We start from the raw sequence: 21,357 nt of genomic DNA on the forward strand, positions 1-21,357 counted from the left end.
TTTAATCTAAAGAACATAACTGTCAACAGAAAGTATTCATCAATCACATGAATTTGATTTTTACCCTTTTAAAAGCACTTATTTGAAGGATGACTTGTCTTACCATAGTTGAATACAAGGATTCTTCTTAAAACAATCCTTTGTCTGATGATTGTTGTGCCCACAAATAACACAAGACCTGGTACCAATGGATGGTCGGGATGAAGCTGACGTAAAAGCACAATTACTGATTGCATAGGAATTGGGAGTATGAGAAGAACTGGTGGGGGATACTGCAAGGGATATTGTATATGCACTAGGAATAATGGGAGAATTGCCTTTTTTCATCTTCCTGCAATGAATTGATGATACCATCCAAGGAGGGCAATGGATTTTTCTCTTTTAAAATAGTGAAAATCGGATGGAATGGGGATGGAATCCATCAAGCAAACTTTTTACCAAAACGGCTATGAGATCTTCTTATGGCACTAGGGCTTCGACATAGACAAAGCTGAGTTTTAATACTCTTCAGTCTGTTAGCTAAAGATGTAATGTTTTTGTTTGCACGCATAGCAAGAGAGTACAACTCCATCTTTAGACTCATCATTGAATACTTAGCTTTAGCACCAAAAACCTTCTCTAGCTTGACCTAGGCAGCACTAGAAAATCGCACGTCATCCAAACAATGAATAAAGTCATTTTTGAGAGATGTCAGAATAATACCTAATGCTTGCTCATCCTTGCGTTGTTTCTCGGTAGATAGCACTCTCGTAACTGCAGCGGATGTGCCTGCTTTGTCGGTTGAAAGGGGCTTGACCACGCTTCATAGATTCTTTCGCATCAGATAGCCCTTCACTTTGATTTTCCAAGTATGAAATCCGTAACCATTGAACTTGTCGACTTTCGACGCCATGTTGAAGTCTTTAAGAAGCCTGGTAATGAGGTTGTGTTGTTGGTTATTGCACCGGCTTAACCTTCAGAGAGGTTGTATTCGTCTCCAGTTGTCTTTGCATGCATCTTAGATAGCGTATTGAGATTCTGCAGAAATTTGCTTTAGAAGCTAAAGGGTTTGGCAAGATTCAGCCTATTGGCAGAATTCAAAGCCAATCAACTTTCGGAGCAAGTAGTATTTCCCAAAAAGCGGTTGTTGCTACTTTAGGACTTGGCTAATACCATATCACTATTGAGCTCGAGGGTGGTCTGAATAGGCTCTTAATGGAAGCCAAAAGGAGGTAAATAACTTTAAAGCAGTAAAAATAGAAGAAATTCGAGCTTTGTAACAGATGAAGACAACACGTCGATGGCGTTTTTCTCTAGAGTGACCAACAGAAGCAACATTGCCCGATGCTTGAATGTCAAGAATTCACTAGTCTGCCAGAGAGAACATGTTGATGCAAGTTGTGCTTGAATTGCTATAGGTCGATGACCTCCCCGTCTCTTCCACAAGCGGTTGCTCCGGCAATGTGGTCAAGCTGAGGCCAAGCAAGGCTCTGATACCAGTTGTAGGATCTCGACTATGGAGAATGCTTTGCGAGCAGGAGCCATGGCATGAGGGCGTGCAACTACAGAGAAGGAATGAGAAGCGAGAGAGAAAGAGAGATTCGACATAGAACATAAACACTATATTGTATGTTTTATTGTAAAAAAACACCTTACAATATAAAGCCAAAAAGGCTGCCATGCAAAACTCAACTCCAAACTCTACTGATGGCTTGCATGCCATAGGGCATGTTCCCGCAAACTTGGGCTTGAAACCCAATAGCAAGGAGGTCACCTGCTAACAACTGACCCCATCAACAAATGTACTATGCCACTTTGCCACGTAATTTGTTTGAGTATGGGGCTGCCCTATTTGGGTTCAGACGGCGGGCCGACAACAAAAAAAAGCAAGGGACGTGTGTCCCTCATGGCACACACCCATTGAGCTGGAAAAAGTAGAACAAATTTCAGACCCACCAAAAAACAAGCGACCCTCCCCCCTGCCCCCCCCGGAAAGAGAAGCACCTCCACACAGTTTTCTAGCGTGAAATGTGGACGACGGTGGTAGAACACACGCCTTGCGTCTGGCAGAGATTTACCTCATCACATGAGCTAAGACCATTGGATAAGGTTCTGGGGCCAATACTATTGCAGTAAATTGTTGCTGAAGCGCTTTTTTACTACAGAGGGTGTATTAGTATTTCGCCTATTTTGTCTACATCACAAGATGCTGTACTTCCGGATGGAAAGATCTTGAGAGCTGATTTCTGTCAATGGAGCAGCTTGCAGCAGAGCTCGAGAGCAAAATAGTAGTATTGCATGACAGGGCCATAAGTACGTCGGATGTGAACTTAGCTCACCTGTGGTGAAGCCCGACGCGTATTCCCCTGCGACGATAACATGCCATGCATGTAATTCAAATGTTCGTGCAATACTATAGGGGTATCGTGACACTAGTACTAGGGGCCACCACTATGTCGGCCCCCCACCATTTCAATAAACCATTTTCCTCCGCCTCGTCTGAACCTGGCCTTATTAATCTTCTTTTTTCCCCCTTCTCTGTCTTTAAGGTCTCTTGGGATAGTTTCCTACGACGTTAAAACTCTCTCTCTCTCTCTCTCTCTCTCTCTCTCAAGGCCTCTCAGACGGCTGTTGCGACCGACAACTCCGAGCTTAATGGGTCGTTACAGAGCGCCGGCCTCAGGTGCCGAAGACAGCAGGTTTGTTCCTCCCTCTATCTGTTCTCTTCTCTGCGTGCTTCTTTGAGGACAGTCACGCTGTCCATAGACATTGCTGGTAATTGTGAGCGTTATGCGAGTGTGAGCGTTTACGATAGTGTGTGTGTATGTGTGCGCGCGCGCGCGCTCAACACCACACTAGCAAGCTCATGACTGCTTCTAGAGTTGCGGAAAGGGGGTGCTTACCTCTCTGGTTGTTGCAAAGCTGAGCTTACAATCTGATCTGTCCGAGTTTTAGACCACTGTTTAGCTGTTTTGTTGTGGTTACTGTCTGCGGCACTTCTTGCATACCTTCAGAGGCAATCCACTGCACTTAGACCTCTTGAGCACTTAGGAACAGTTCTGCTGCAAAAGCTGTGACTGTGATGGTGAAACGAAGGTTGGTGATTTGAGAATGAAGTAAATAACACCGGAAATATTGGCAATGATGACGACAATAAAGCAGGACATTGGAAGAATTCCAATGTACAATAGACTTGGCCTTCTGAACCCAAGTGTGTTGGCGATTCTTGTGTGTGTAGAACATTTGCTTTTAAGGGCTTAATACTCCACACTATTTTCATCTCACAGGCTTCGGTCTACATGCGATACACATGCCTCTAAAAGTAAAAACTACCTCTCTCAAGTCTGGACACAACCACAAAAGAGCCCTCTTTGCTTGGAGTCAAGGGCACTCTTCTCAAATGTGTCCTACAATAGATCTTCTTTGTGATGATGTGGACATAACATTTTGGCAAGGAGGGAGATCAGCACGAAGCAAACCTTTTACCTTCTGCATTGCAAAAGTGAATCGTGCTTTAATGAACACAATTATCTCTAGTGTTCCTCGAATCCTCCCTGCAAGATGGCCATGGAGGAAGAGTCACCTTCAATTTACTGCAAAGTAGTGGTTCTTTTATGACATGCCTTCAAAATTTCAGCGTCACCGCGAAAACATTTCAGTGCCTAAATAGAGCACGGTGAAACGTGAGACCGAAATGTGTATATACAAATTCTGAAAGGTCCTAAAACCTCAAACTATGGTAACTTGTTGTAAGTGAAACGACATGTGTTTCAATTGATCAGTGAAATGTTTCAAGGCGCAAAACCGGACCAGTCGAAACGTGTTTCATGGTGACCATGCTTCAAATAGAAAGATAATGGGTGTCAAATGGATGTTTAAGACGGAAATATCATGGGATGGCATCCTTGATAGGCATCAAGATAGACTTGTATGCTAAGAGCTTTCTAAGAAAGGAGGATTGACAATGAAGAAACCCTCTACTAAGTAGATGTGTCTGCTAGCATAGTGTAAATTGGAATCGGAAGATGATATGAAATTCGCATTCTCAAATGGTGATCTATCCGAATGCATCTTCATCGAGCGGTCTCCAACTTTGGAAGCTGGTAACGAAGACAAGGTGTGCTTTCTCAAGAAAGTATGGAAGCAAACTATGGAAGAGAGTCGCGAAAATAGCCATTTCCTTGAACTATGAACCTTAGGCCGAAGCTACTGAGCAACTCTCATTTGGAGTCTCTCGTGTCCAAGCTCTCGCCGAGTTAGTACGGTACGACCCGCGAGTAGTTTAATCCCAAAATTGTGATGCTTTGTCTCATATCCAAGTGCTAGCCTGAAACAGGCTCACCATGCTACAGCCTACCACTCCCCAAGTGAACGTCATCTTTGGCAAAAGGGACTCCACTCGGAGAATCTTGAGCCAAATTTGTTGCGAATGCCGTGGGTGATGCTATAGTGTCACGTGACACATCCAACCCTATGTTTCCCTTGACAAGCTATAGCATAACAGGGTTCAGTCAGTCCAGTCAGTCTAGATTAGAAGTGATCTAACACTTTTGTGAGTCTATTCGTAGACCGTGCATGCCCAGTCACTTAGTGTAGATGCATATCCTCTGGTTGCACACAGCATGATCATCGGTATTCCCATTAGATTCCATCAAGGGATTTTTCTAGTGCATTAGCCTATTTTTCCTATTTTTGACATTTTTCACTTATTAATTTAGGTGACTTCCCAACAAAAGTAGGTAGGGCAATTTTGCTAAGGAAATATATAAGCAAACCAAAGCTAGCACTCTTTGGCAGATGAGCAAGGAGCACAACAGGCCACCAGGCAGCAGGTACTCCCTCTCTCTCAGCAAGAACCCCACAGCACCCTCAACCTTGGCGTTTTCCATCCCCTACAGCCTAGCGTTTTGGTCATCGTCCACATCTTCCCCAAGCTGGCGTTTTCAGCCTTGCAGTCATCGCCCACATCATTTTCAGCCTTGAAGACAGCAGCAGATTCAGCCCTAGATACTTGCAGAAGATCGTCATTTTCAGCCTCTCAAAACGCAGCCAAAACCAGCGTTTTCAGCAGCCCGAGACAGTCCCAGATTTTCAGCCATAGCGTTTTTATGGACAGCTGTTAGAAGATCACAGATTTCAGCCCTTAAGTTGACATCGTCGTTCCCGTCGTCGTCGCCTTCATAGTCCCAAGTTGCATCAGTTTCCATGCATCGTCATTGTACCACTTTGTGCAATCAATAAGTAGACCACTCTCGCCGATGAGAGTGGGTGTAAGGTGCAGCGGAATGAATGTTGTGTTTTCTCAAGATTAGTGATCTTTATTGCTCAAGGTTCCTTTTAGAAAGAGAGAGCTTTCCGTCTTATGGAGAGTGCTGTGGTCACGAGCAAAGTGCGTGGATTGTGCATGCAAGTGAATGAGACTGAGAGAAGGAGAGAGAAGAGATACGACACCCGAGAGGTTGTAAAACCCTCCTCCGAAGGCCCACTCTCGTTAGCGAGAGTGGTCTACTTTGATTGCACAAAGGTGTACAATGCGTATGCAATGGACTGATGCAATGGGACTATGCCGATGACGACGACGGTGATGACGACGACGACTTGATGGCTGAAATCTGGGATCTTCTAATCGCTGAATTTTGGGACTGTTTGGTGGCTGAAAATGACTGTTTTGGCTGCGTTTTTATGGCTGAAAATGGGGGATCATCTGCAACCGTCTAGGGGGAGTTGTGCTACTGTGTCTTAGGGCTGAAACTATGGGCATCTGTGGCGGTTAAGTGCTGAAACCAAAAACGCTGGCTGGATATGTCTCCACACCAAAACGCTAGGCTGATTTGTATCTGCAAATCAAAACGCTAAAGGGCAGCAATGCAAAAGCGCTAAAAGGCTGATCTGTTTTGTTGGCGTTTTTGCTGATGGGCTGATATCCCAAAACGCTAAGCCTTTGGGCTGATCTGTAGAGAACTGTCGCCTAAAGGGGGGTGACTTCAAGGCGATGTGTAATGCTGTGAAAAACGCCAAGGGAGGGATGGGGATGGCGAGCGCCTACTGCTGGGGGGGGGGGGGGGGGTTTTCTGCTGAGAAGTTGCCTGTTGAGCGGGAAGCTCCTGCTGCCTCTTCTGCCAAAAATGCTAACTTGGGTTTGCTTATATATTAACTTAGCAAAATTGCCCTACCTACTTTTGTTGGAAAGTCACTTAAAAATAATAAGTGAAAATAACCAATAACTAGGAAAATAGGCGAAATGCACTGGAAAATTCCCCTAACTGATGCTAATGGATTTTGATGGGAATTCTGATGATCATGCTTTGTGCAACTGGAGGATATGCATCTATGCTAAGTGACTGGGCATGCACGGTCTACGAATAGACTCACAAAAGTGCTAGATCACTGCTAATCTATACTTGACTGGACTGACTGAACCCTGCTGTGGTGTAGCTTGTCCACGGACACATGGGGTTGGGATGTGTCACGTGACATCCCCTCCTTTTCAAAGTGAGGTACTGGTACCGAACTGTATGGCGTCGAGGGAGATCGCCAACAGCATTCGGAATCTTGGAAGGGACTCTTCGCCGGCCCACTTTGATGTGTGGGTGGTGCTGTACTTGAACTTCATAAAGGTCTGTAACGCTTGCTTCTTTGGGCCGCACCGAAAGCGACTCAAAGTCTTCTGTGGCTCCTTTGATGCTTCAACTTCTTCGAGTATCCTGCTTCTTTCGTCTTCAAGAATCTCCATGGCTGAAAAATCCTGAAACCATCTCCAACACAAAACCATGAACATACCCATTCTATGTAAAGTGAAGGAGAAAAATCTCGTCTTCTCTAAAGACTGTGTATGCAATGTAGATGAACAAATAGATGGAGTGACAAACCGTTCATCAAACTCATGCAAGCAATGCGATCGAATCTTTTCTGTTTGATTGAAATAAATCAACTGTGGCAAATCACAATGGAAATGCCCATGCTTGGTGCTCATACAATCATGTGCTCTTTCAGAAACTGTGTCATGCCAAAGAAGAGACATGGAATGTGACTTCCTGACATACAAACTTTTCAGCTTTTCATGAACAATCCGCATACATTCGTGCTCATCTATGAGAGAAACGTGCTCCACATACAATATGTCATGCCTAGGAAAAGGGATCACATAACGATGCTGACTAAAATACAGGAAACCTTCACGAATGAAACACTCGAACAATGCGTATGTATCGATCATGCGAACACACAATACTTCCTGTGATGGTTCTTGGGACCAAGGCTCGAGAGCCAAGATCGGTTCTTCTAGATCTATGGAATCTTCTTGTGGGGGTTCTTTGGACCTTGACTCGAAAGTCAAGATCGATTCTTCGTGATTGATCGAATCTACAACGAGGTTAGCTTCGCTAGAAAAAGCATCAACTAACACATCATCCTTGTGAACAATCACATCATCTTCATGCAACTCATCATGCTTGTAAGAAATCACATCTTGATCATGCAAATCATCATGCTTGTCATTGTCATCCAAATCATCATGCAAATCATTATCCTTCAAATCATCATGCTTCTCATAATCATGCAAATCCTGTGTGTCATGCTGTGGAGAAAAAGAGATTGAGAGAATCTCTTTATCCCGAATCCTTTCAACCTTGTCCTGCATATTAGCATTGAGAGATGGAGAAGGAGCAGTGTCCATTCCATGAAAGACAGTAGGAGAATCACTTTTGGCATTGAGAGTTAAAGTGCTAGCCTCCAAATCAACGAGAGGGTTTATTTCACGAAACCATTTCATGCCTAAAATCATATCACATCCTGAGAGAGGAGAAACAACAAATCTTCTAGTGAAGGTAGTCTGTTGAATTGCAAACAACACATCAAGGCACTCCTTCGTGATGAGAGCGTCCATACTAGGACGAAAGCCAGAGACCTCGATAGGAGATCTCGGACTAACTTCGAGGCAGGCTCTCTCAACAAGAGAGGGACTGATCACATCATGTATACTACCTGGGTCAAACAATATGACAAAACGGTGCCCCGACGTACGACCATAACATTTAATGAGAGAATCATCAATGGGAGAGTCTTGAGAAACTTTGGGCACAAGCGTGTTATCATTCATTGCATTGACAGATGTAGTGGGTGTTGTGGGTTCTTTAGATTCATTCGATTCAAGCTTAGGACATGGTCGTTTTATGTGACCTTTAATGTGACAATGAAAACAACGACCTTCTTTAGAATAAGTGCTTTGTTCTTCCAAAGTGATGTAACCTCGTACAATTCCTTGTGCTACATTTTCATATGGAGTAAGCTTAGGTTTAGCAGTTGTGTTAGCCTTACCCTTAGATTCATTGGAAGAATCCTTTGTTGAGACACTGTTGGAAGATTGGTTAGAAGAGTTATCATTCTTACCATTCTTACCGTTCTTACCGTTCTGCGGGTTCTGAGAAGTCTGCGAGGTACTTGTGGAAGTCTTGTTCTCCTTAGGCTTTCCCTTGTTGTGCTTCATCTCGTGGGCGAGAGCAATTGCTACCGCTTTGTTGAGATCGATTGGATCGAGTACCTCGACATCATACTTGATATATTCGTCCAATCCGTAAAGAAATGCCTCCTTGCGCTTCGCATCCGATTTGCGTAATTGAGTGCCAAGCTAAAAAACACGATTAGATAACCGGCATACCGTTTTGCTTGAGAGCTCGCCAATCGTCCTTCAATCGTGCAAGGTACTGAGGTGGCATAAACTGCGCCTTGAGCTTGTTCTGGAAATCAGCCCAACTAAAAGAGGGGGGCGTGAAATTGTCGGCTGCCTCTAGGTGTGCGGCTAGCTGTGCCTCTTGCCATGCTTGGTACCAATTTATGGCATCACCGGCAAGGTACATAGCTGCTGTCAAAACTTTGCTATTGCCTGTTTTCTTAGTTGTCGCAAAATAAGCATTAAATTGATGCAACCAAGAATGAATAACAGTAGCATCCATCTTACCGTCATACTTACTGATAGTCAACTTCTTTGTGATTGGATTGTGTGAATCCGCATCGTGGCTTGCCCCACTTGACGAACTCCCACGATCTTTGGGTGGTTCGGTCTTCGAGGCTAGGATTTGGGCAATAAATTCTTGATTGCGAAGCTCCCTTTGAGCTTCACGCTCGGCCTCCTTTTCTGCTTTTCGTTCATTTCGTTCAACGCGCTCGCGTTCGAGAGCAAGTCGATTTTCTTCTTGTTGGGCGGCAAATCTTGTGTTTTGTAAGGTGCAGCGGAATGAATGTTGTATTTTCTCAAGATTAGTGATCTTTACTGCTCAAGGTTCCTTTTAGTTCTTAGGGAAAGAGAGAGCTTTCCGTCTTATAGAGAGTGCGGTGATCACGAACAAAGAGAGTGGATCTAGTGCGTGCAAGTGAATGAGACTGACTTTGATTGCACGAAAGAGTACAATGCGAATGCAAAGGACTGATGCTGTTGGACTATGCCGATGACGACGACGGTAATGACGACGATGGTGATGACGACGGCATCGTGGCTGAAACTGGGACTGTTTATGGCTGATCTGGACTGTTTTCTACTGCTGAATTGGACTGTCCTTGAAGGGGCTGAACTGATGAAGAAAATCGCTGGTATAGCTGCTGAAAGAAAACGCTGGTTTCTAGGGTTTGCTGCGTTTTTGAAGTGGACTGATGGTGGCTGAAATACTGAGTCTTTGCTGCGTTTCAGGGGCTAAATCGCTGGGGATACAAGGCTGATTTTCTTGCAGGCTGAAGGCTGGTCCTGGCTGCGTTTTGGTGATTGGAAACGCTGCTGAATTTCACAAGCAAGGCTAGCAATGGGAGGACTTATTTGCTGCTGCCCGCTGATGGTGAGAAACCTCCAATGCTGATGGTGACCGTCTAGCGTTAGTGTCTCTGAAAAACGCTGTTGAGAGCAGGAATAAACGCCAGGTCTATGGTCTTGCTGGCGATGATGCCTGGATGGGGAAACCGCCAGATGGGGGAGGAAACAAGCTGTGGACAAAACGCTGGCTGATGGGGTGTGGCCTCGCCAAGGGTAGGAGAGGTTCTTGCTGAGAGAGGGAGGGAACACCTGCTGCTTGGGGAAGCCTGTTGTACTCTCTGTTCATGTGCCAATTAGTGTTAACTTGGGTTTGCTTATAAATTAACTTACCCAATTTGCCCTACTGAGTACCCAACAAAAGTCACTTAATAAATAAGTGGAAAATGTCAAAAATAGGGAAAAATGGGATAAAGTCATCTAAAAAATCCCCAACTGACTTTGATGGAATCTGATGGAAATGCTTATGCTTATGCAAGGTGCAACTGAAGGATATGCATCTATATTGAGTGACTGGGCATGCACGGTCTACGAATTGACTCACAAAAGTGCCAGATCACTTCTAATCTAACTTGACTGGACTTGACGGAAACCTTGCTATGGTGTAGCTTGTCCACGGACACATAGGGTTGGGATGTGTCACGTGACATCTCCCCCTTTTTAAAGTGAGGTACTGGTACCGAGCTGCATGGCTTCCTTGTAGTCTGCCAACAACTCTGGATATTCCTTGAAGAACTCTTCGTCTACCCACACCGCTTCATGGGTTCCTCGATCTTTGAACTTCAAAAAATACTGTCGTACTTGTTTCTTCGAACCATGGCGAAACCGATGCAACAAGACTTGCTCCGGCTCCATGACCTCTGCTTCATCGATGATCTCCGGCTCTTCTTCTTCCGAAACGTCCTTTGGAGGTGTCCCCTGAAACACTTTCAACCAAGAAACATGGAAAACGTTGTGCATTGACCATGAGTTAGGCAACTTTAATTTCATTGAAACCTCATTAATCTTTTTGATGACTGGAAATGGACCATACATACGAAAAGATAATTTAGGACATTTCTTTCCAACTTGCTTAAGACGTTGTTTCATAATCCGTAGATACACCCAATCTCCTTCCTTGATCGAGACCTCCTGACGATGCTTGTTAGCCTATCGAGAATAAGATTCCTGAGCCTTGCTTAGCCGAAGCTTCACTCTCTCAGAAATCTCATCCAATGACTGACTCTCAGCATTGGCATCAGGCATTTGACTGATCGATCGAGTCAATAATGATTGGAATCGGCAGCCAAAAGCTGCCTCATACGGAGTTCGACCAATAGCAGAAGAGAAGGAATCATTGAGAATAGCCTGTACCAATGGGAGATAGAGCTCCCATTGAGACTATTGATCATGAACATAAGACTTCAACACATCAAAAGCTAACTGATTATAAATTTCCGTTTGACCATCTGACTGTGGATGAAAAGCGGATGAAAAATTCAACTTTGTGCCAAAATTTTCAAAAAGTGCACGCCAAAAGTTGGACGTAAACTTAACATCCCTATCTGAAACAATGGACTTTGGCAAACCACAGAGGGAGTACCAATGCTTTATGAACAATCGTGCAACATCTTGTGTAGTAACTGTGGCCTTACAAGGAATCAACATGCAGAATTTGTTGAAACGATCAACAATAGTTAAACATTGAGTGTTCCTTGAATGTTGACTTGGTGGTAAGTTAGTCACAGAATCCATAGAGATATCCTGGAAAGGTCCCTCGGGAATAGGCAGCGGAAGCAAGAGGCCTTGCTGCTTACCCTGAGGAGCTTTCACTTTTTGACAAATAGTGCAATGTGTGACATAACTAAACACATCTTTTCGCATTTTAGGCCAATAGAAAAATCGTTCAATCTTTTCCAATGTGGTGTTAATACCCCTGTGCCCACCCGTGAGAGTCATGTGCATCATGCATTATGGCTGGCCTGAGAGAGGGCAACACACATAGACGCTGACGAAAAAATAACAATCCATCACGAATGAGATAGTTGCTGGGCCCTTGGGAAGCAAGAGCCTGCAACCAATACTTACCAAACTCCGAATCTGCATACTGATTCTTCATGCTGTCGAAAGACTCACCCTGTATAGAAAATGTGGTTCTTGACTCGAGCCAAAATTTGTCCTTTGCGACTCAACGCATCTGCAACAACAGGGTTAGCTTTTCCAGGCACATACTCAATCAAACCGCCAAATTGCTCAAAAAATTGTGACCACCGCGCTTAGCGATCACTCCAATGTGCACTAGGCATAGACTGGAGCCACTTGAGGGCTTGATGATCTGTGCGCACTGTAAACTCTGTACCATACAAAAAATGCTTCCAATGCTTAAGAGAGTGAATGATAGACAAAAGTTCATTATCATAAACTAAATAATTCTTTTCCGCACTATTGAGCTTCCGGCTAAGGAAAGCTACTGGGCGACCATGCTGCTGGAGCACAGCGCCTATGGCGACATTGCTCGCATCCGTCCATACCTCAAAGGGATCATCCCAAGAGGTAAGGATAAGACACGGTGCTTCTGTCGTTGCAACCTTGAGAGCTGCGAAAGCTTCAATGGCTGCCTCGGGCAAGTCTACGTGTTGACGGCGAGTCTTTACCCCTTTCAAAACATCAGTCATAGGTGCAACAATGTGTGCAAAATTCTCTATGTGCGAACTATATGCTTGACATAACCCAAGAAAAGAACGCACATCATATGCAGTTTTAGGCAAATCCCAATTACGAACCTGTTCCACCTTCGCGGGGTCTAGCTTGACGCCTTCTGCAGAAATGATATAACCCAGATAAGTGACTTCAGTAAGAAAAAATTCAGACTTCTTAGCTGCAATGTACAACTGACACTCATCCAAACGAGTTAGTACCCTTTCAACATCTCTTTCATGTTGTTTCCACGATGCAGAAAAAATGAGAATATCATCTAAAAAGATGAACACACATACACCTACCATGTCGTCGAAACGACCTACCATGAGACGATTGAATGTACCCACGGCTCTTGTCAATCCAAAAGGCATAACAATATACTCCCATTGCCCTCGCTCGGTGCGAAAGGCGGTCTTGAAAATATCGCCTTTGAATACCCGTACCTGATGGTATCCACTTTTGAGATCGACCTTGCTGAAAACCTTTGCCCCATTGAGCCTATCGAGGATATACTCAATGCGAGGCATCGAAAACTTGTTCTTGACGGTCATCTTGTTTAATGCCCTGTAATCAACACACAAACGAGATGAACCATCCTTCTTGCGAACGAACAAAATAGGAGTAGCAAAAGGACTTACACTAGGACGTATGAATCCTCTAGCCACCAACTCCGTGAGTTGTCGCTCTAACTCTTCCTCCTGTGGCTTGTTCAAACGGTAGGGAGCCTTACTGACCGGCTGCGCTCCCTCCATAAGCTCGATGCGATGGTCCTCCGGCTGCTGCGGTGGGAGACGAGGTGGAAGATCATCCTGCAAAAAGAGATGTTTAAATTTCGTAAACATCTCCGAATACTTACCTGGAGCCTGAATGCTCTGGGAAACTAGGGCAGCATAAATGAATGCCGCTTGTGCTCCTCGTCGTAATTCACGCTTTACCTATACATGCGAGATGAGAGGCAAAGAATGCAAGCCCTCCTCACCACGAATGATGAGAGGGGAATCAGATTTGGCATGTAAAATGAGAGTGTTAGCTTCAAAATCAATGAGAGCGTCGAGTTCACGAAACCATTTTATGCCCAAAACCATATCACATCCAGAGAGAGGAGACAGGAGAAATTTCCTACGAAAAGAAGCTTGATGAATGGTAAACATCACATCAAGGCACTCCTTCGTGATGAGAGAGTCCATACCAGGAGCGAAGCCAAAAACTTCGAGAGGAGATTTCTGACTAACCTCTAGGCGAGCTCTCTCAACAAGAGGGGGACTAATCACATCATGCATACTACCTGGATCAAACAATATGATGAAACGCTGTCCTTTTACATGACCATAACACTTCAAGAGAGATTCATCAATGTGCGTGTCAGAGTCAGGAGAAGATGCTGGTTGTGTTGTGACAGAGTTTGTGGTAGTTGTGGGTGCCTTTGGTTCTTTAGGTGGGACTGTCTTAGGACAATTTTTCTTAATGTGACCCTTAATGTGACATTGAAAACATCTACCTTCTTTCGCATAAATCACTTGTTCTTCCGTCGTGATGTATCCTCCTATAATTCCTTGAGAAGCTTTTTCATCAGGGGCTAGCTTAGGTTTTGCAGGTGCTTTAGCTTTACCCTTAGATTCATTTGGAGAGTTCTTTTCTGAGGAATTAGAGAAAGAAGGGCTAGAAGAATTACCGTTCTTACTGTTCTTACCGTTCTGTGTGGTCTGAGAATTCTGAGATGTCCCTTGAGAAGACTTGTTCTCCTTAGGCTTTCCCTTGTGCTTCATCTCTTGGGCGAGAGCGATTGCTACCGCCTTGTTGAGGTCTGCGGGGTCAAAGACTTCAACATCAAATTTGATGTATTCGTCTAACCCAAAGAGAAAAGCCTCTTTACGCTCATCATCGGACTTGCGTAGTTGAGTGCCTAGTTGCAAAACACGGTTAGAAAAAGACATGACTGGCATACCATGTTGCTTGAGATTACGCCAATCCTCTTTCAAGCGTACAAGATACTGAGGTGGCATAAACCGCGCCTTGAGCTTGTCTTGGAAATCAACCCAACTAAAAGAGAGGGGCGTGAAATCGTCGGCTTCCTCTAGGTGCGCGGCTAGCTGTGCCTCTTGCCATGTATGGTACCAATTGATGGCATCACCGGCAAGGTACATAGCTGCTGTCAAAACTTTGCTATTTCCTGTTTTCTTAGTTGGCGCAAAATAACCATTAAATTGATGCAACCAAGAATGAATAACTGTAGCATCCATCTTACCATCATACTTACTGAAAGTCAACTTTTCTGTGACTGGATGATTGGAATCCGCGTCGTGGCTTGCGCCACTTGACGAACTTCCCGATCTTTGGGTGGATCGGTCTTCGAGGCTAGGACTTGGGCAATAAATTCTTGATTGCGAAGCTCCCTTTGAGCTTCACGCTCGGCCTCCATAGCCAATCGATGCACAGCACGATCGGCCTCCAATGTTGCGTTTCTTGCTGCAGCTTCTTCCTTCCTTAGTTCTTTTCTTTCTCTTCTTGCGTCGCGCTCGCGTTCCAAAGCAAGGCGCTTGTCTTCTTGTCGATCCATCATGGCCATCATTTGCTTCATCATTGCCTCCATAGGGTCTGGCGCAGATGGCGAAGGGGGAGGGTTGGAAAAACCTCCTGGTGGGAAGAATCCTTCGTCGCCTCTCTGATGCTCATCACCTGAAGGCAAAGTACCCATGCCGCTTCGGGTGACGACCATGCACTATGATCTTGGGGTCTTAAGCTCGCGAGGAACTTGGTTCTTGAGGGTCTTGAGGTCCTTGAGGTTCTTGGTCCTTGAGGGTCTTGAGGTCTTGAGGTCCTTGAGGTCCTTGAGGTTCTTGATTCGTGAGAATCTTGGGTTCTTGAGGGTTTCTTTCGCTTGCAAATCGTGTTGGAGAAGGATCTTCCTTCACCCGAGTTCTATTCCTTTCTGCGACCCTTGGCGGCCTTGCGCTCACACCAAGGTTGCTTTTTCCCACCTCACGTCGATTGGCCGGCCGCTAAGTGCACGGTCCGCTCTCAATGAGTGAAAAGAGGACACAAGGGGAGGCTGGACACGCCCTTCTTTCTTGGGATTCCTGTCACTCTTCAACAAAACACGATTAGGAATCGCCCCGCCCAAGTAAACTTGGGTTCGTGCGATCGCAACAAGCAAAAAAATTCTTGTGGTTCTTGTGGTTCTTTCCTTGAGTAATGCAGAACACTTCCAAAGCTCTGATACCAATGTAAGGTGCAGCGGAATGAATGTTGTGTTTTCTCAAGATTAGTGATCTTTATTGCTCAAGGTTCCTTTTAGTTCTTAGGGAAAGAGAGAGCTTTCCGTCTTATGGAGAGTGCTGTGGTCACGAGCAAAGTGCGTGGATTGTGCGTGCAAGTGAATGAGACTGAGAGAAGAAGAGAGAAGAGATACGACACCCGAGAGGTTGTAAAACCCTCCTCCGAAGGCCCCACTCTCGTCGGCGAGAGTGGTCTACTTTGATTGCACAAAGGTGTACAATGCGTATGCAATGGACTGATGCAATGGGACTATGCCGATGACGACGACGGTGATGACAATGACGACTTGATGGCTGAAATCTGGGATCTTCTAATCGCTGAATTCTAGGACTGTTTTGGTGGCTGAAGATGACTGTTTTGGCTGCGTTTTTATGGCTGAAAATGGGGGATCATCTGCAACCGTCTAGGGGGAGTTCTGCTACTGTGTCTTAGGGCTGAAACTGTGGGCATCTGTGGCGGTTAAGTGCTGAAACCAAAAACGCTGGCTGGATATGTCTCCTCATCTGCAAATCAAAACGTTGAAGGGCAGCAATGCAAAAACTCTAAAAGGCTGGTCTGTTTTGCTGGCGTTTTTGCTGATGGGTTGATATCCCAAAACGCTAAGCCTTTGGGCTGATCTGCAGAGAACTGTCGCCATAAGGGGGGTGACTGCAAGGCGATGTGTAATGCTGTGAGAAACGCCAAGGGAGGGATGGGGATGGCGAGGGTCTACTGCTGGGGGGGGGGGGGGGGGGGGGGGGGGGGGGGATTTTTTTTCTGTTGAGAAGTTGCCTGCTGAGCGGGAAGGTCCTGTTGCCTCTTCTGCTAGAAAGTGCTAACTTGGGTTTGCTTATATATTAACTTAGCAAAATTGCCCTACCTACTTTTGTTGGAAAGTCACTTAAAAATAATAAGTGAAAATAACCAATAAATAGGAAAATAGGCGAAATGCACTGGAAAATTCCCCTAACTGATGCTAATGGATTCTGATGGGAATTCCGATGATCATGCTGTGTGCAACCGGAGGATATGCATCTATGCTAAGTGACTGGGCATGCACGGTCTACGAATAGACTCACAAAAGTGCCAGATCACTGCTAATCTATACTTGACTGGACTGACTGAACCCTTCTGTGGTGTAGCTTGTCCACAGACACATAGGGTTGGGATGTGTCACGTGACAGTGGGGCCTTCGGAGGAGGGTTTTACGTCTCTGGTGTCATATCTCTCTTCTCTCTCTATCTATCAGTCTCATACACTTGCACGCACGGTGTCCATTCACTTTGTTTGTGATTATAGCATTCTCTCATTGAGAACGGAAGGCTCTATCTTCCATAAGAACAAAAGGAACCTTGAGCATAGTTCGGAGGACTCATCTTGAGCAAAGCGCAAACTTTCATTCCGTTGCACCTAACATTGGTATCAGAGCTTTGACAGTGTTCTGTATCACTCAAGGAAAGAACCACAAGATTTTTTTTGCTTGTTGCGGTCGCACGAACTCAAGTTCGCTTGGGCGTGTCGATTCCTAATCGTGTTTTTTGAAGAGTGACAGGAATCCCAAGAAAGAAGAAGGGCTTGTCCAGCCTCCCCCTGTATCTCTTTTCACTCATTGAGAGCGGACCGTGCACTTAGCGACCGGCCACTCGACGTGAGGTGGGAAAAAGCAACCTTGGTGTGAGCGCAAGGCCGCTAAGGGGTGCGCCCGTAGAAAGGAGTAGAACTCGGGTGAAGAGAAGATCCTTCTCAAACACGGTTTGCAAGCAAAAGAAAACCTCAAGAACCTCAAGATCCCCAAGAACCCAAGACCCTCAAGAACCCAAGTTCCTCGTTTACTTAAGAACCAAAGATCATAGTGCATGGTCGTCACCCGAAGCGGAATGGATACTTCGCATACATGTGATGAGCATGAGAGAGGCGACGAAGAATTTTCCCCACTAGGAGATTTTTTCGACCCTCCCCCTTCGCCATCTACGCCACGAGTTGTACTAACTCTTATGGAGATGATGGTCAAGTCAATGATGGACATGATGCTGGCACAACAAGAAGCGACTTGCATTACTTTGGAACGCAATGAAAGAAATGCAATACAACAACAAGAAGCAAATCGAGTTGCGTTGGCACAACAAGAAACCAATCGCCTTGCTTTCGAGCGCGAGCACGATGAACAAAATGAACGAAAAGCAGAAAGGGAGGCAGAGCGTGAAGCTCAAAGAGAGCTACGCACTCAAGAATTGCTTCGACAAGTGCTAGCGTCGAAGACCGAACCACCCAAAGATCATGGGAGTTCCTTAAGTGGTGCAAGCCACGATGCGGATTCCAACAATCCAGTCACAGAAAAGTTGGCTTTCAGTAAGTATGATGGTAAGATAGATGCTACGGTTATTCATTCTTGGTTGCATAAATTTAATGCTTATTTTGCGACAACTAAGAAGACATGAAATAACAAAGTTTTGACGGCAGCCATGTACCTTGCCGGTGATGCCATCAATTGGTACCACGCATGGCAAGAGGCACAGCTAGCCGCGCACCTAGAGGAAGCGTCATTCACGTCCTTTTCCTTCAATTGGGCTGATTTCCAAGACAAGCTCAAGGCGCGGTTTATATCACCTCGGTACCTCGCGCGATTGAAGGACAATTGGCGCGCTCTCAAGCAAAATGGTATGCCGGTTATGTCTTTTTCTAATCGTGTTTTGCAGCTAGGTACCTAATTACGCAAGTCGGATGATGAACGCAAAGAGGCATTTTTTTGGATTGGACGAGTTTATCAAGTACGATGTCGAGGTGCTCGATCCAATCGATCTCAATAAGGCGGTAGCGATTACTCTCGCACAGGAGATGAAGCACAACAAGGGAAAGCCTAAGGAGAACAAGACTTCCACAAGTATCTCGCAGACTTCTCAGAACCCTCAGAACGGTAAGAATGGCAAGAATGGTAAGAATGGTAACTTTTCTAACCAATCTTCCAAGAGTCTCTCAAAAAAGAATTCTTTCAATGAATCTAAGGGTAAGGCTACACAATTGCTAAACCTAAGCTTACTCCAGTTGAAAAGGGAGCACAAGGAATTGTAGGAGGATACATCACGTCGGACGAGCACAACACTTATTCTAAGGAAGGTCGTTGTTTTCATTGTCACATTAAGGGTCTCATAAATAGAACATGTCCTAAGCTTGAATCGAATGAATCTAAAGAATCCACAAAATCCACTTCCTCTGTCAATGCAATTAATGATAACACGAGTGTGCCCCAAGTTTCTCATGACCCTCCCATTGATGATTCTCTCATTAAATGTTATGGTCGTACGTCGGGGCAGCGTTTTGTCATATTGTTTGACCCAGGTAGTATGCATGATGTGATCAGTCCCTCTCTTGTTGAGAGAGCCCGCCTCGAAGCTAGTCAGAGATCTCCTATCGAGGTCTTTGGCTTTCTTCTCGGTATGGACGCTCTCATCACGGAGGAGTGCCTTGATGTGTTGTTTGCAATTCGAAAAGCTGCCTTGACTAGAAGATTTGTTGTTTCTCCGCTCTCAGGATGTGATATGATTTTGGGCATTCGATGGTTTCGTGATGCTAACCCTCTCATTGATTGGGAGGCTAACACTTTCACTCTCAATGCCAAAAGTGATTCTCCCATTGTCATTCGTGGAGAGGACATTGTTCATTCTCCATCTCTCGTTGCTAATATGCAGGACAAGATTGAACGGTTCCTTGAGAAGGAGACTCTCTCAGTCTCTTTTTCTCCAAAGCATGACACACAAGATTTGCATGATAAATTGAATGAGGATGATAAGCATGATGATTTGATTAACAATGATTTGCATGATGATTTGGATGATAATGATGAGCATGATGACAAGCATGATGTTTTGCATGATCAAGATGTGATTTCTCACAAGCATGATGAGTTGCATGAAGATGATGTGATGGTTCACAAGGATGATGTGTTAATGGATGCTTTTTCTAGCGAAGCTAACCTCGTTGTAGATTCGATCAATCACGAAGAACGGATCTTGGCTTTCGAGTCGAGGTTCAAAGAACCCCCACAGGACGATTCGATCATTCAAGAATAAGCGATCTTGGCTCTCGAGCCTAGGTCCAAAGACCCCTCACTGGAAGTATTATGTGTTCGCATGATTGATACGCACGCATTGTTCGAGTGTTTCATTCGTGATCGCTTCCTGTATTTTAGTCAGCATCTTTATGTGATCCCTTTTCCTAGGCATGACATATTGTATGTTGAGCACGTTCTCTCATAGATGAGCACGAATGTATGCGGATTTTTCATGAAAAGCTGAAAAGTATGTATGTAAGGAAGTCACATTCCATGTCTCTTCCTTGGCATGACACAGTTTCCGAACGAGCACATGAAAGTATGAGCACCAAGCGTTGGCATTTCCATTGTGTTTTGCCACAATTGATTGCTCTAGATCATAAGAGAGAGATTCGATCTCATTGTTTGCGTGTATGTGGTGAACGGTTTGGCATTCCGTCTATTGGTTCATTTACATTGCATGCACCGTCTTTAGAGAAGACAAGATTTTTTCCACTCACTTTACATGGAATAGGTATGTTCATGGTTTTGTGTTCGAAGTGGTTTAGGAATTTTCAGCCATGGAGATTCTTGAAGAAGAAAGAAGCATGACTCTCGACGAAGTTGAAGCATTGAAGGAGCCACAAAAGACTGTGTCGCTTTCGGCGCGGCCCAAAGAGCGTTGCAGACCTTTATAAAGTTCAAGTACCGCACGATCCACACATCAGAGTGGGCCGGCGAAGAGTCCCTTCCAGGATTCCGGATGCTGTTGGCGATCTCCCTCGACGCCATACAGTTCGGTACCAGTACCTCACTTAGTACCTCACTTTGAAAAGGAGGGGATGTCACGTGACACATCCAACCTTGTGTTTCCCTGGACAAGCTACAGCATAACAGGGTTTAGTCAGTCCAGTCAGTCTAGATTAGAAGTGATCTGACACTTTTGTGAGTCTATTCGTAGACCGTGCATGCCCAGTCACTTAGTGTAGATGCATATCCTCTGGTTGCACACAACATGATCATCGGTATTCCCATCAGATTCCATCAAGGTATTTTTCCAGTGCATTAGCCTATTTTCCCTATTTTTGACATTTTTCACTTATTAATTTAGGTGACTTCCCAACAAAAGTAGGTAGGGCAATTTTGCTAAGGAAATATATAAGCAAACCAAAGCTAGCACTCTTTGGCAGATGAGCAAGGAGCACAACAGGCCACCAGGCAGCAGGTACTCCCTCTCTCTCAGCAAGAACCCCACAGCACCCCCAACCTTGGCGTTTTCCATCCCCTACAGCCTAGCGTTTTGGTCATCGCCCACATCTTCCCCAAGTTGGCGTTTTCAGCCTTGCAGTCATTGCCCACATTCCCAGACACCCAACGTTTTTACTAACGCTATCAATCTGCCAGCGTTTTCCATTTTCAGTCCTTCATTGAAGCAGAAGAACCTCATTTTCAGCCTTGAAGACAGCAGCAGATTCAGCCCTAGATACTTGCAAAAGATCGTCATTTTCAGCCTTTCAAAACGCAGCCAAAACCAGCGTTTTCAGCAGCCTGAGACAGTCCCAGATTTTCAGTCATAGCGTTTTTATGGACAGCAGTTAGAAGATCACAGATTTCAGCCCTT

At 45.0% G+C, this 21,357-nt stretch overlaps 1 protein-coding gene across 1 annotated transcript in view; it reads left to right on the forward strand.

Annotated features, from left to right (window-relative positions):
• Positions 1-2,554: 2,554 nt before the first annotated feature.
• Positions 2,555-21,357, forward strand: part of LOC147449076 (transcriptional adapter ADA2-like) — a 77,257-nt gene continuing 58,454 nt past the window's right edge. The window contains exon 1 of the mRNA XM_086521629.1: positions 2,555-2,678. Within this exon, the coding sequence (XP_086377755.1) occupies positions 2,635-2,678 (44 nt within the window). The 5' untranslated portion in view covers positions 2,555-2,634. The remainder of the gene's footprint in view (positions 2,679-21,357) is intronic.

Source organism: Adiantum capillus-veneris, chromosome 10 (genome assembly GCF_014529385.1).
Source record: "Adiantum capillus-veneris isolate H3 chromosome 10, ASM1452938v2, whole genome shotgun sequence".
Classification (NCBI taxonomy): domain Eukaryota; kingdom Viridiplantae; phylum Streptophyta; class Polypodiopsida; order Polypodiales; family Pteridaceae; genus Adiantum; species Adiantum capillus-veneris.